Source organism: Orbicella franksi, chromosome 10, assembly GCF_964199315.1.
Source record: "Orbicella franksi chromosome 10, jaOrbFran1.1, whole genome shotgun sequence".
NCBI classification, from domain to species: domain Eukaryota; kingdom Metazoa; phylum Cnidaria; class Anthozoa; order Scleractinia; family Merulinidae; genus Orbicella; species Orbicella franksi.
This window is the reverse complement of record NC_138154.1, coordinates 22,323,999-22,336,330: the sequence shown is the minus strand read 5'-3', so window position 1 is coordinate 22,336,330 and position 12,332 is coordinate 22,323,999. Positions and strand designations below refer to the sequence as shown.

The 12,332-nt window shown below is 41.5% G+C and overlaps 1 protein-coding gene across 2 annotated transcripts in view; it reads right to left on the bottom strand.

The window, feature by feature from the left end:
* The window catches only part of LOC145500190 (uncharacterized), a 53,617-nt gene that overhangs the window by 2,132 nt on the left and 39,153 nt on the right, over nt 1-12,332 (bottom strand). For both annotated transcript variants that reach the window (XM_081479698.1, XM_081479699.1), the window contains exons 34-45: nt 12,011-12,232; nt 10,725-11,030; nt 10,187-10,420; nt 9,695-9,862; nt 8,704-8,925; nt 7,559-7,738; nt 6,439-6,681; nt 5,556-5,714; nt 4,614-4,823; nt 3,267-3,491; nt 2,115-2,273; nt 193-426 (exon numbers count right to left, since the gene is read on the bottom strand). In XM_081479698.1, coding sequence (XP_081335824.1) covers nt 193-426; nt 2,115-2,273; nt 3,267-3,491; nt 4,614-4,823; nt 5,556-5,714; nt 6,439-6,681; nt 7,559-7,738; nt 8,704-8,925; nt 9,695-9,862; nt 10,187-10,420; nt 10,725-11,030; nt 12,011-12,232 — 2,562 coding nt within the window. The remainder of the gene's footprint in view (nt 1-192; nt 427-2,114; nt 2,274-3,266; nt 3,492-4,613; nt 4,824-5,555; nt 5,715-6,438; nt 6,682-7,558; nt 7,739-8,703; nt 8,926-9,694; nt 9,863-10,186; nt 10,421-10,724; nt 11,031-12,010; nt 12,233-12,332) is intronic.

The window sequence follows — 12,332 nt, the reverse complement described above, 5'->3', positions numbered from 1 at the left end:
GACCAAATCCCTTCCAAAAAAGGAGACTTACGACCAGCAGATGAGTAAATCCTTGTTACGTTACGTTAAGCTTAAGGGCTATTGGTAAGGCTTTCTTTGTAGTTGCTCAAACATACTGACAAAGATCACTTTCTCAGATCATAGGGTAAACCGCAATTCGCCTCGCCTATGAGAAAGTGAACGCTAACTTACCACACTTAGCAGGACCACCAACAACGTCGATGTCAGTCTTAGTAAGGCAGGCTTGTGACTTCAACACACATTCATTGGAGTAATTCTTTCCATCCGATCCACAAACAGGATCATCGATGAATGGGCATGCCATGTTGCATTCACACACAGCATCACCATTATCAGCCGCTCGACAAACTCCATGGAAGTCGCACTTGACTAGCTGGCAGGGATCGTCTGAACTAGGGGTCTCGGCTAGAAAGGACATCGAAAAGTCAGTCAGTCAGTCAGTCAGTCAATCAATCAATCGATCAAACAGTCAGTCAGTCAGTCAGTCAGTCAGTCGGTCAATCAGTCAGTCAGTCAGTCAGTCAGACAATTACAGTGAAACCCCTATTAAGCGGACCCCCAATTAAGGTGGCCAAACACAGTTTTCGCGCGCGCTTTTGCTGATGCAATTCAGCGTGCGCACAAGGAGTACAAAACACAAACATGCCGTCAATAGAGCGATCATTTTATTTACTCAACAACCGCACTATCTGTGCTATTTTTCTCTATAATTGAACGCAGTGTATTGATGGCTTTAGTCTTTAATCACAAATATATGTTAGAAAAGGTAACGATGCAAAGAACCCAGCAATTCTCAGCTTTTTCTTTGTTACCGAAAGAACCCAGTTAAATGCAGCGCATGCGTAGTAAGTAAAAAAAAAATTGCGATTGAATGAAAAATTGCACTCTCAGAAATACGCCTATTTCTCGAGAACCACTCAACAGAATTTCAAGAAATTTGGCACGAAAATATTCTAGGAAATAAGTAACTAGAGTATTGAAAATAACTGAACTTTAACAAAGGGAATTCTAGATATTCCAGTGAACCTTCAACAAGGGATAATTAAAGATCTCCCTGTTAAAATATTAGTAACATGGTGTTAACTTGTGAGAATCGTTACAAGCTTATTGCATGCAAATTATAAAGAAAATCTAATGACTAGATTTTCTACAAATGAACAAAACTGATTTAAAAGGCCTGTTTACATTTATTCATGTTGCCATGGCAACGGCACATACGTCACCTTAACTATCAAAAAAGCAAAGTTTGTGTTGTTAACTTGCTTCCTGCCATTTTTGGCGACCGAGGGATCAAGGGCTTTAGAGAAAAAGGTTAATGAAACACAGGTATCAAAAACTGTGTTCAGCCACCTTACCCGGACACCTATTAAGCGGACACTTAGCCAGGTCCCGAAATTAACGTGTTATACTTCCCTTTATAACGAGCCCCTATTCAGCGGACACCTCTATTAAGCGGACGCGGACACTAAAATAAATTGTATTTGGCTAATTTCTATTGTTAAAAACCTCTATTAAGCGGACACCGGACTGAACTATGAGGCATTGGATTACGTCCTTGAAATAGCTGATTAAATGTACCCGTATTATCGTTGCTGTATGGAGAGGGCATTATTACAAACAAATTAAAGTTGGTAATGAAAGCTGATGAACTTGAACTCTGGATAGCTTCGTTAACAACCTGGAACTTTATTTCAGTAAAGAGAAACCGTTGAATGTTAATTGTTAACAAACATTGTGCAATTGTTATAAACCTTTATTAAATGGACGCCCTCTCTAAAGCGGACACTTGGGAAGGTCCCGAGGGTGTCCGCTTAATAGAGGTTTAACTGTAATCAATCAATCAGTCAATCAGACAATCAATTAACCCAATTACTAGCCTATCCTTCCGTCAATTAAGATCTTAAATATGACATTGTACGGAAACTTTCACAGTTAATCAATTAGCTAGTCAGTCAGTCAGTCAGTCAGTCAGTCAGTCAGTCAGTCCAATCAGACAGTCCGTCCGTCAGTCTAATCAGTCTGTCCGTCCTTCAGTCCGTCTCTTCGTCAGTGAAGATGATGATGATGTTTAGAAAAGCAATGGCAATTCCAACCTTTGCACTCTTTCTCGCAGTCGTCAATGCTGCCAAAACGATTATCGTTCCCTCGACATCCTCCATAAATGAATTCTTCGCACTGTTTGGATGTGGTGTTGTAAAAGTACCTCGGCATGTAAGCTTCACACGGTCCACCGTCAGGAAGGAGGTCGCATGCTGTGCAGTTCAAAAATACAGTCAATTACTGCCCCAAAGGTAGAGTAACTACAAGGCTATAAGGCCGTAACTATAGTATTTCGGTATCACCCAACCAGTGGACTACTGCAAATCCTGCATTTTAATTGGCTACGCTACTAGAGGACTACTAGTAATAGTCCTCGAGTAGCGAAATTGGCGCAATCGAACGTGACGCTTTCTTTCGTTTTATTCCCAAATAAATATTTCTTCAACTTGCATCTGCTAACTTTATTATTGCCTTTTCTGTCCGACTAGTTGGGTGATACTAAAACAGTTAGACCCTTCGCCCTCAAGGGCCAAGGCGAAGCCGAATGAGCTATTGACCCGTGGCCCTTGAGGGCGAAGGGTCTTATTGTTAAATAGGAGCTGGTACGGTCATACCTGGATTATGGACTTAAAGCAGTTTTAAATTAAGTGTTTTAAGAAATCCGGAATTGCTCTGGCTTTGTTGTTCCACGATTGGTTTAAAAAACTCACCCTACCTATTTAACCAATCAGATGAAAAAACAAGACCACTCATGACTGGTCACGCAAGTTTTCCCGCTCTTGGCGCTGTCACGTGGGTTTGTTTGGAGTTGTGTTTGGTAAACTTTGTTGTTTATGGTGACCGTAATTGACAAATGTAATGCTTTGGTTTTGATTTCACGACGCTCAAATACAACCACCATCTGGACTACAGTGAATACTAGGGATAATTACATGATTATTATAATATTTAAAATAAGCCAGGAATGGAAACTGGAAAAACTTGAATATTTACACATGAAAGAGATGTTAAAGTTCAACAACAGTTTAAAATGTTGAAGCTTAATGGCGTTGTCTGCGAATTGTCTTTGTCTGGATGCCCTAACAACTCCCCAGTTACCCCAGTACCCATCTATACAGCTGGATGGAGAGAGACACTGGGCGGGACTTCAACACGGACCCGCTCACCAAACAAAATCAGTCAAAGAACATAATCATAGGCATTACCTGTGCATTCTCCAGGATGTAATATTTTCAAAGCTTTTCCACTTTCACATTCGGCCACTTCCATAACGCATTTGTTAGAGTAAGTAACTCCATCTGAGGCACACTGAGGGTCATACTCTCTCGTGCATATTTTATCGCACTTGCAAACAGCCTTGTTGTCCTTTACCACACATGTTTGACGCTTGTGGCTGCAGGTAACCTCATTACATGGGTTTGGAGTTAAACCTACCGATGACACAAATAGATGGTAGGGATCAAAGATCCAAAGATATACTACATGCTTTAAACTAAAACCATCAACGTCCTCTAGAACGGAGGGGGGGGGGGGGGGGGTTAGGAGGAGGGGATAGGCTGTTTACTCCCCGAAAGGTTGGATGGGCCTGTACAGTCTGCTTCGAGGAACACTTACCCTTTTTCAGACCGAAATATATGTTTTTCGATACTCTATTTCAGACGTGACGCAAAAATTTATATATGATTTCATTCCTCTCAAATTAGTAGGAATGATTTCCAATTTGCGTCACACATTTGACAGGGTCTTAATGTTAATGGAAAAAGAACAGTTTCTTCCAATTCCAGGCCAGAGGGCAAAACATACCCTATTTCAGACTATAATTCTCTATTTTCCGATTCCCCATAATTCACTCTATCCCCCCCCCCCCCCCAAATTTTGCATAAACTATTGTTGTGAAGCCTGCATATTCCTAGGAGCATTTCAGAACAACAGCTTCTGCTAATTTTTTTTTTTTTGGGGGGGGGGGGGGGTCAAACAGAGTGAATCCTGGGGAATTGGAAAATAGAGAATGGTCACAAATCGTAGGGCAGTACTGCGATCCTTTTTATGTACCAACTATCCATGATAAGAATACAACAAAGTACCCGCATTTTCTGGTATACAAAAGCCGGCCTCTGTTACTTGACCTTCAATATCACAAAATCAGCGTGGTAATTATATTTAGAGACCAAGTACGTTGGCAAAAACAAAAACCTGGCAACAAAGATGACTGCAGCCATACAACAACAACAACAACCCGTAACACGATACGATAACTTTATTTACACGCCGTATTTCCATCAGTCTACTTGTTGCCAGTCTACACAACATTGCCAAGGAAGGAGATGGTACGTTACAACAGGAACTGCCCACGCAACGGCACTTGACCCCAAACCCTGTCAAACAAATTCAACTAGAGGGGAAAAGGTTGAGGTCTTTTCATTTTTAAACATGATGACCTTGGTTGTATTAATGGTTTTTTAATGGTGTCTGTGACAGATCTCGTGTAAAGAACTGTTTAAGTGCTGGAAAGAAATGATTAAATTTTCTAGGCAAAGTTACCATGCACTTACATTCTCCAAGGTGATTCACCTTCAGTTCAAAATGCTTCGTTAGGCAAGCGGCTGCCTCCAGACCGCACATGTTACCGTATGTTTTGCCATCTGTTCCGCACACTGGGCGGTAATCTGCAGTGCAAGTGGTGGGGCACTTGCAGACAGGTAAACCATCTTCTACTTCACACCTTGTGTGAGGAAACGGACATTTGTAGTTCTTGCATGGGCCTGTGTTATGGAATAAACAAAATAATCACTAACTGCAAATTCTGTAACAACATTAATACATCCCTGGCCTACAGACAACACAGGATAAATAGCTACTCAATCATAATGACCACAGTGCCATTGTAGTTGCGCTCCAAAGCAAGCATGCTTCTCTGAACAATGAGGGACATGACTTAGCTTACAGTTACGCTGATTTTCCCGCACTTTCCATCGGTCGCATGTTTTAACCCTGGGGAGGGGGGGGGGGGGAACTCCCATATAAAAAGGACCGGGGTACAAGTCGTACCTTTTAGGGGTTAAAAAGCGGTTTTGGTACCTCTCAGTGTGTTCAGCCTCAAAAGGTCCAAGCGGGAGCTTTTGCGGTACCTTTTAGGGTGTTCAGCCGAAATAAGATGACAGGAGATATTTGAAAATCAACTGATTTTTAATTTCTCTCAGAATTGGTACCTCGTAGGGGTTAAAAAAAAAAAAATTCAAGCCACACCCACAATACAGGATCTTGGTACCTATAAGGGGTTCTTTTCAAAATTTCCGACGAGCAAGCCCTTCCTTTTTATATGGGAGTCCCCCCAGGGTTTTACTTCGCGCTGTGATTGGTTCATGGCATTATTCCCTTTTGCTGTGATTGGTTTGTTACATTACTTGCGTTTTCTGTGATTGGCCAGCTTTACGACAGTGATAGAAACCATTCCATTGCGTTACACATTTTACTAAACACTGCTCTTCACTTACTGATACACTTATTCTCGCAGCTCTCGATGGTTTTGAAATTATTTCCATTTCCCTGGCAGCCTCCATAAATAAACTCTTCACACTTCTTCGATGTGGCATTGAAGAAGTAATGTGAAAAATAACCGAAGCAAGGTCCTCCTTCGGATGGAAGGTTACAAACTAAAAAAAAAAGAATATAAAAAACACGTCGGCAGAAATAATGGCATTTTGACAACTAGTAGAAACTCCTTGTTATCTGTTTAATGCCAATAAATGTTTGGCACCAGAAACGGTAATTAATAACCTACTGTTGCTGGACAGCATTTGGAAGATGAGCTGCTGATAATTGTAAGTATTACTTTATCGAGGGAAACATCAGAACGTGTAAAGTTGTCTCTCCAAAACACTGTCATGTTCGCACGCAAAACGTACATGATGATTTTTTCAGGATGTTAGTTTAGCTTGGTTTTTGATCTGTGTTCTTAAGGGGGAGGGGAATTTCGTGTCCTACAACTGTGCACCCGTTTTTCGACGAATTCTTCCATAATTTCAATCAGTTGATAGGGCATGTGACGACAACAAAATTTTAATGCCCAGCTACGGATCCTAGTTTAAGAGTATCTACACAGTTCTTAAGAATGCTGGTGAGAATATTTGCGTTAATATTTTTGTACAATTTCTAGTCCATTAAGGGTTATCTCCATTATTCTGTCAAGTTGTCCCGAGAATTCTCCAGTACCCATCCATAGTACTTGGGAGGAGACCCGGCCAGGGCTTCAACCTGAGTTCAGCCCCCCTACCCCACCCCACCAACACACACAAAAGATGATATAGAGAGCAAACTATCGCTAGACAGAGCGAGTCAACTGTTAGGAGGGAAAGTGGTGTTCACATGCGTTCTTACCACATGGCCCAACATGCTGAAGCCTCAAAGTATTCAGGTTCTCTGGTTTACAGGCTTCTATCTCTAACTGGCATTTGTTGCTGTAGTTACGGCTATCAGAGCCACAGACTGGATCAAAATCAGCCGTGCATCCCTCTGGACAGTGACATTCAGCTTCGCCGTTCTCATTTACCGCGCAGGCGCTCATGGGAAACTTGCATTTTTCACAAGAGTCTTTGGGAGGAGGCGGAAGCAGCTTCATTCCTGCGAAGAAAGGATATTCATCTTGACATCAACCAAGTCGTTTTTGTATGTTGCATGTAGTTACACTTAAACTTGAAGGAAATCTCGAAGCAATAGCTAACTGACAGGCGAGTCTTCATAATGGCGCATTCAAGAGCACCAAACTCAGGGCAACGCTCAGTCAGTCGCTACTTCACGAACAAGTTCTAGACTATCTCGTCATATCGTCATACGCCTTCGCGATGAAGGCTCTTCTTCCACGACCTGCAAACTGCTTGTTGATTGATCCTTGGTGTTTAAGTAGCATGGTTCATTTTTTTTACGCGGGTGGGGATGCTGGCTTCACGAAAAACCCTCAACCGTGAGGACCAAGCTGTCACTTCCGTCAGGACCCTCACCGCGCAGAGTAGCCTGCGTAGCGAGCGTTTCCGTGGGGTTCGGGAGCAAAGAATTACCCACCCCCTCTTTCTTTTTTTGGCTCTCGCCCCATTTTTGCACGAGCAAAACACCGAAAATCCCGTTAACCGGTCTTTCTTTGCTCTCTAACCCCACGGAAACGCTTGCTACGCAGGCTACGAGCAGAGCAAAAGGTAAAGAAAGTCCTGCAGGGAGAACAAAGCTACCGCCTGCATAACCATGGGGGTCGAAAGGTCAAATCTTGTTATATAGAAATTTGTTAAGTCGGTTGGAAAGATTTCGGACAAGGACTTCCGTGCGAGTTACTATGTATGGTAACCCAACGGAAATCAGCGCAAGTTGATCGCAAGTCTTTCTTTCTTCTGCAACGAGCATGCGTATAAACCTGCGAGTACGCTCGGCTACCCACTGTAATCTGAACGCATTTTCAACTTGTAACTATGTGTGCGTCTGTTTCCTAACGGGGCGTAATATTACTCACGTGACATGGCCTTGGGCGGTCCACCAGCATTGGGTTTTGGCAGGGACTTCACACAGAGTTTTCTACAGCCATCATGGCAACATTTCTCACTGACATCACAGCTGGCATCATCAAAGCAGCTGTCGTCCAAACCACCGGAGCATACCTGAGGGTCCACAATAGGACAGAAACCTGGATTGTCTGCAATGAAAACAGTGATCACCGGTTGTGCACTGCTTTGGGCTACATTTGCATGATAGGCTAGAAGGTAATTACCCACGGCATGTGGATGTTTTATATAAGGTGTTTGGACGGGCCGTTTTAGGTGAGTACCCTACCGGGTGGTGTTAGGTTCTAGTTATACGTCTTGGAATGAAACCCTAGTTCGTGAGGGTTAACTGAGCTAAGCTACATGTGGTATTGTTTACATTCGTCTCTGGATGAAACCTTAGTATGTGACCAATGAAATTAAAACTACCGAGCAGTACTTTCATGTGGTACTACTGTTTATGATAATGTTACTAATGTACTAGGAGGCGCTACCTCTTAAAGGAGCTCAGTCACGGTTTGCACATTTTGAAAAGTTTAGCCTCAATTTTTCAAATTCGTCGTTTGCAATCCGTGTCAATCTTCGCCATCCTTGACCATCCTTGTTCCTTTATGGTTTATTATTATCTCTTTGATGTTTTCCTATCTTAATAAACTATTATTTTCAGGTTTCCTTCCATTTAAAGGAGATTTTGTACGTGGCCAAAAAAACAGACAAAACACCGTGACTGAGCTCCTTTGAGTTTGTGACCAATCAAATTCAAGCTATCGAGCAGTATTTTCATGTGGTACTGATTTATACGCTGTACAAAATGGGTCTTACTTTTTAAGTCTGTGGATGAGACCCTAGTGTGTGGCAATTCAAATTCAAGCTATAGAGCAGTACTTTCATGTCGAGCTGTTATCGCACTGCATGAGCTGGTTCTAAATATCAGAACAAACCTTAGTGTGCAACCATTCAAATTAAATCTATAGAGCAGTACTTTCATGCTGACCGGTTATCGCGCTGATCAATTTGGTTCTGAGTTTGTGAGTAAAATCCTAAAGAGCGCGAACATTCATGAAATGCTATGGACTTTCAGGAGAAAAGCCAAGTAAAAAATTAAAAGCTCACTTACTCTTACACTTTCCAGGCGACTTAACCTTGATCATCATGCCTTGCTTGCAAGCTGAAACCTTCATCATACACAAATTGCTGTATGTCTGTCCGTCCGTTCCACACACAGGGCTATAGTCAGCAGTACAAATCTCCGGACAGGTACACTCTCGCTCTCCATCATCAGAGATGCTACAGATGGCATAAGGATCTGGGCAAGGATTTAGCTGACAAGTATCCAGGGCTGAAAATTCCATACATGCGAAAATAAGCTCAACAGAACTGATAAGCAGCAGGGTGGAGAGGAGGTGAATGTATCACTGTTGTTACACCACCCCTGGCACCCGTGATGTACATATATTAAATATGCATTTTTATTCTGTGTTTTTTCACACTTTTTACTTATGTATTAATTCATTCGCGTCTTTTTGATCGTTCGACAAAGGCTGTAGATAGGCAACCAAAAGCTTACTGTAAATCTAAGTTTTCAACCAGAGTTCAGAACGTTTTAATTGTTTGAATAGGGTACATATAGTCTGAAAATAACATTGCTTACAGAATAGGAAGCTTCGGGATAGTCGTATAACATGAGAAATCTGTTACAGTTCATGCAATTAGAGAAATTGAAAGAAACCGGGCTGCAGGCGAGTGTTTTACCTACTTTTCTCAAGTGCTTTCAAATTCCCGGGATGTTTTCAGAGTATAATACGTGGCTTAGGCCTACTAGTTTGTGACCTTAACCCTTGTCCTGTGTTTGTGGCCTTTGTAGCCTTTAGCCACGTGAAACAACGTACACAGTAACACTCGTTTCTACGTTTTATACTCTGATATAACATAGCTATTTAGCCAATGGAATAATGGAATACTTTGGGTCGAGTCTCGTGCGTCTGAAGATAGAAAATGAATGATGCTCCAAAAAGCTGCGCATGGTTATTGTTTAATCACAGCATGGATAACCAATTGAGAATTGAAATGCGGTGATGACCTGGGAGGCTTAGTTCAAGACAACTCACATCCACAGAAGTCGTGACATTCCTTCTCCGTGTCAAATCTGTTGGCATTTCCTTCGCATCCACCAAATCGGAACTCCTCACACTGCCGAGAGGTGGAGTTGAAAAAGAATCGCCTCATGGAAGCGCGACAGCGGCCTTTTTCCACTGGTAGACTGCAGATCTGTGCAACTATGGGGAGAATAAAAACGTTGCTGTATTTACAATGTAAATCGTCAAGAGCTGAAACATTTGATATCATTTCATTTACCAAAACGATGTGTTTGACGTATTCATTCGTTACACAGTAACAGCAGCATAATATGCTCCAGGCTACAGAATTACATAGAAATATCGACAGTTCTACGTTCACCATGCCAGTTGCTGTGTTTTGTTTCCTTATGTTAGTTTTGTTGAAAAGTAGAATAAAGACTATTTGAGCCAGGAAAGCCTTATTTACGTCTTCCTATCATAGCTTTGTTGATTTTCCAAACATCACATCATATTACAATCTACCTGTACATTTTCCATTTCCAAGGTAGGTTAGTTTTCCTGCAGGCATACCATCAGCTTCCAACATGCACGCGGTCGTCTCCAACGCACACATGTTGTCATACGTGTGTCCGTCTGACGCACACACCGGATCGTACAGAGCAACACAGTTCTGTCGACACTGGCATGTAGCATTTCCATTCACGACCTTACACACGGGGTGGGGGTAGCTGCACAAGGTATTTACACACGGGTTGTCTGAGGTTGATATGCAAAATTAAAACATTAGCGAGAATTATAACCAGTGGTAAGCGCGAAATTGAAAACCACTCTATTCATTACGGAAAGTTTAGAAATGGTGCAGTTTGGGAGAAAGTATCAGCAGTAAGGTCTGATTGGAAAGGGTTAGAAAGTCGTAATTTGATTTTTGTTATGAAATGCAAATCACATGTATGAACTAGATGAATTTGTTCATTTTTGGAAGCTATTCTTGTGTATGCGAGTGTTCCTGGGCCAAATTAACAAGTAACTTGAATTTGCAATTTGTAAAGCCACATCATACCTTCCCGTGGTGCTAGAAAAGAGGATGTGCATTTTTTGATGCAACCATCAGAACAGCACTTCTGTTCTCCAGTACAGTCCCAGTCTGTAGTACATTCGGAAGGTCGTACAATTGCAGGGCAGGGTTTAGGGTCAGTTTTAGGGCATTTTCCTGCCTTGGCCAGTGTATAGCATCTCTTGCTACAGTCTCTACGTAAGCAGCATTTCTCTCCATCGGCACACTGCGAGTCGTCAGTGCAATAATTTTTAATGGTAGGAAAGCACATCGGCATGGGGTCCAACCTTGGGCAACTATCTTCAGGTGGGTCTAGAGAAAAAAAAAATGGTACAATCATTGACATCATGAAACACAACCTACCAGAAAACTGGTAAAGACGACAACAAAAATAATTTTAATTTAGCAAACGCCTGTATATTATTTTTACAATCTAGTTATTATACTGCTGTCGCTTCTCTGTCCGTTCATTCGTGTTTGTAATTTCAAGGTACATAGGGCTAACCTCACTAGCTTCCTTTCAGGGTGTCTATTTGTTTAACTTTTGTTGTCGCTTATCAATAGTCATTGCTTTGTCTTATTCTTTTATGTCATTCTTTTCCTGTCATATCTACTCATTTCAATCCTGAATAAGCCTTTTATTGCTATTGTTTCGTTATTGTTTAGATTCGTCAAGACTTGGCCAATGGCTGAAGTTGACGACCACTCAGTTTTGCCAAAAAGGTGAATCACGTACGAAATTCTTGATAAAAACTACCTCCATCACGGTCAAACGATCGCAAGATTTAGACCCAGGATTCCATGCGAGAGCCAGCCCAGGTATTAAGCAATACCCCAAGGGGGATCTTACCAAGGATTCTACCTTATTGGAGGTGGGACACTAAGGTCTGGGAAGATGACAAATCACTCTGCGCGAGTATTATAAACGCCTTTAAACTAAAGGCAAAAGTTAAGTACGAAACAGAAAAATTTATATGTGTTAATACTAATAACATGGAGAAATTAAATAAGAAGTGGGATTTGTGCAAGGGGCTCTGTACCTTAATTTGCAATCTGTTTATAAGTGTGATTATACTATGTTTTTAGAACTGTATTGACTGTAATGTAACTTTTAGGTAATATGTAGATAGGCATTAGACAAGAATTGTAATGTAGTGTAAGTAAATGTAGTACTGTAAGCAGAGTAAGTAGTTGTTTTAGAATTGTAATTAATTTACGTATATGTATTGTAAATATTATTTGTGTGTGGCAATAAATAAATAAGAAAAAAGTTATTAAAAAACAACACTGACCTTCTTTGCATTTGCCAGGATGCTTCAACCCTACATTAGTTCCCTTTTTGCACACCAACAACATCCTCATGCACTCGTTGCTGTATGTTTTGCCATCGGTGCCGCACACAGGAGCATATTCTCTTGTACATATCCTGTTGCATGAACATTCATTTACACCAGTCTTCTGATTCTTCACACACTTTCCATAACGATGGCACGGTGGATCACATGTTAAACCGTCTACAAAGAAATAAGCAAAAAATCTGTACAATAATTGGCAGTCTACCCTTCTCCTTCGTGCCATAGCGACACCTAGTGGCGTTTAATGATCAAATGACCA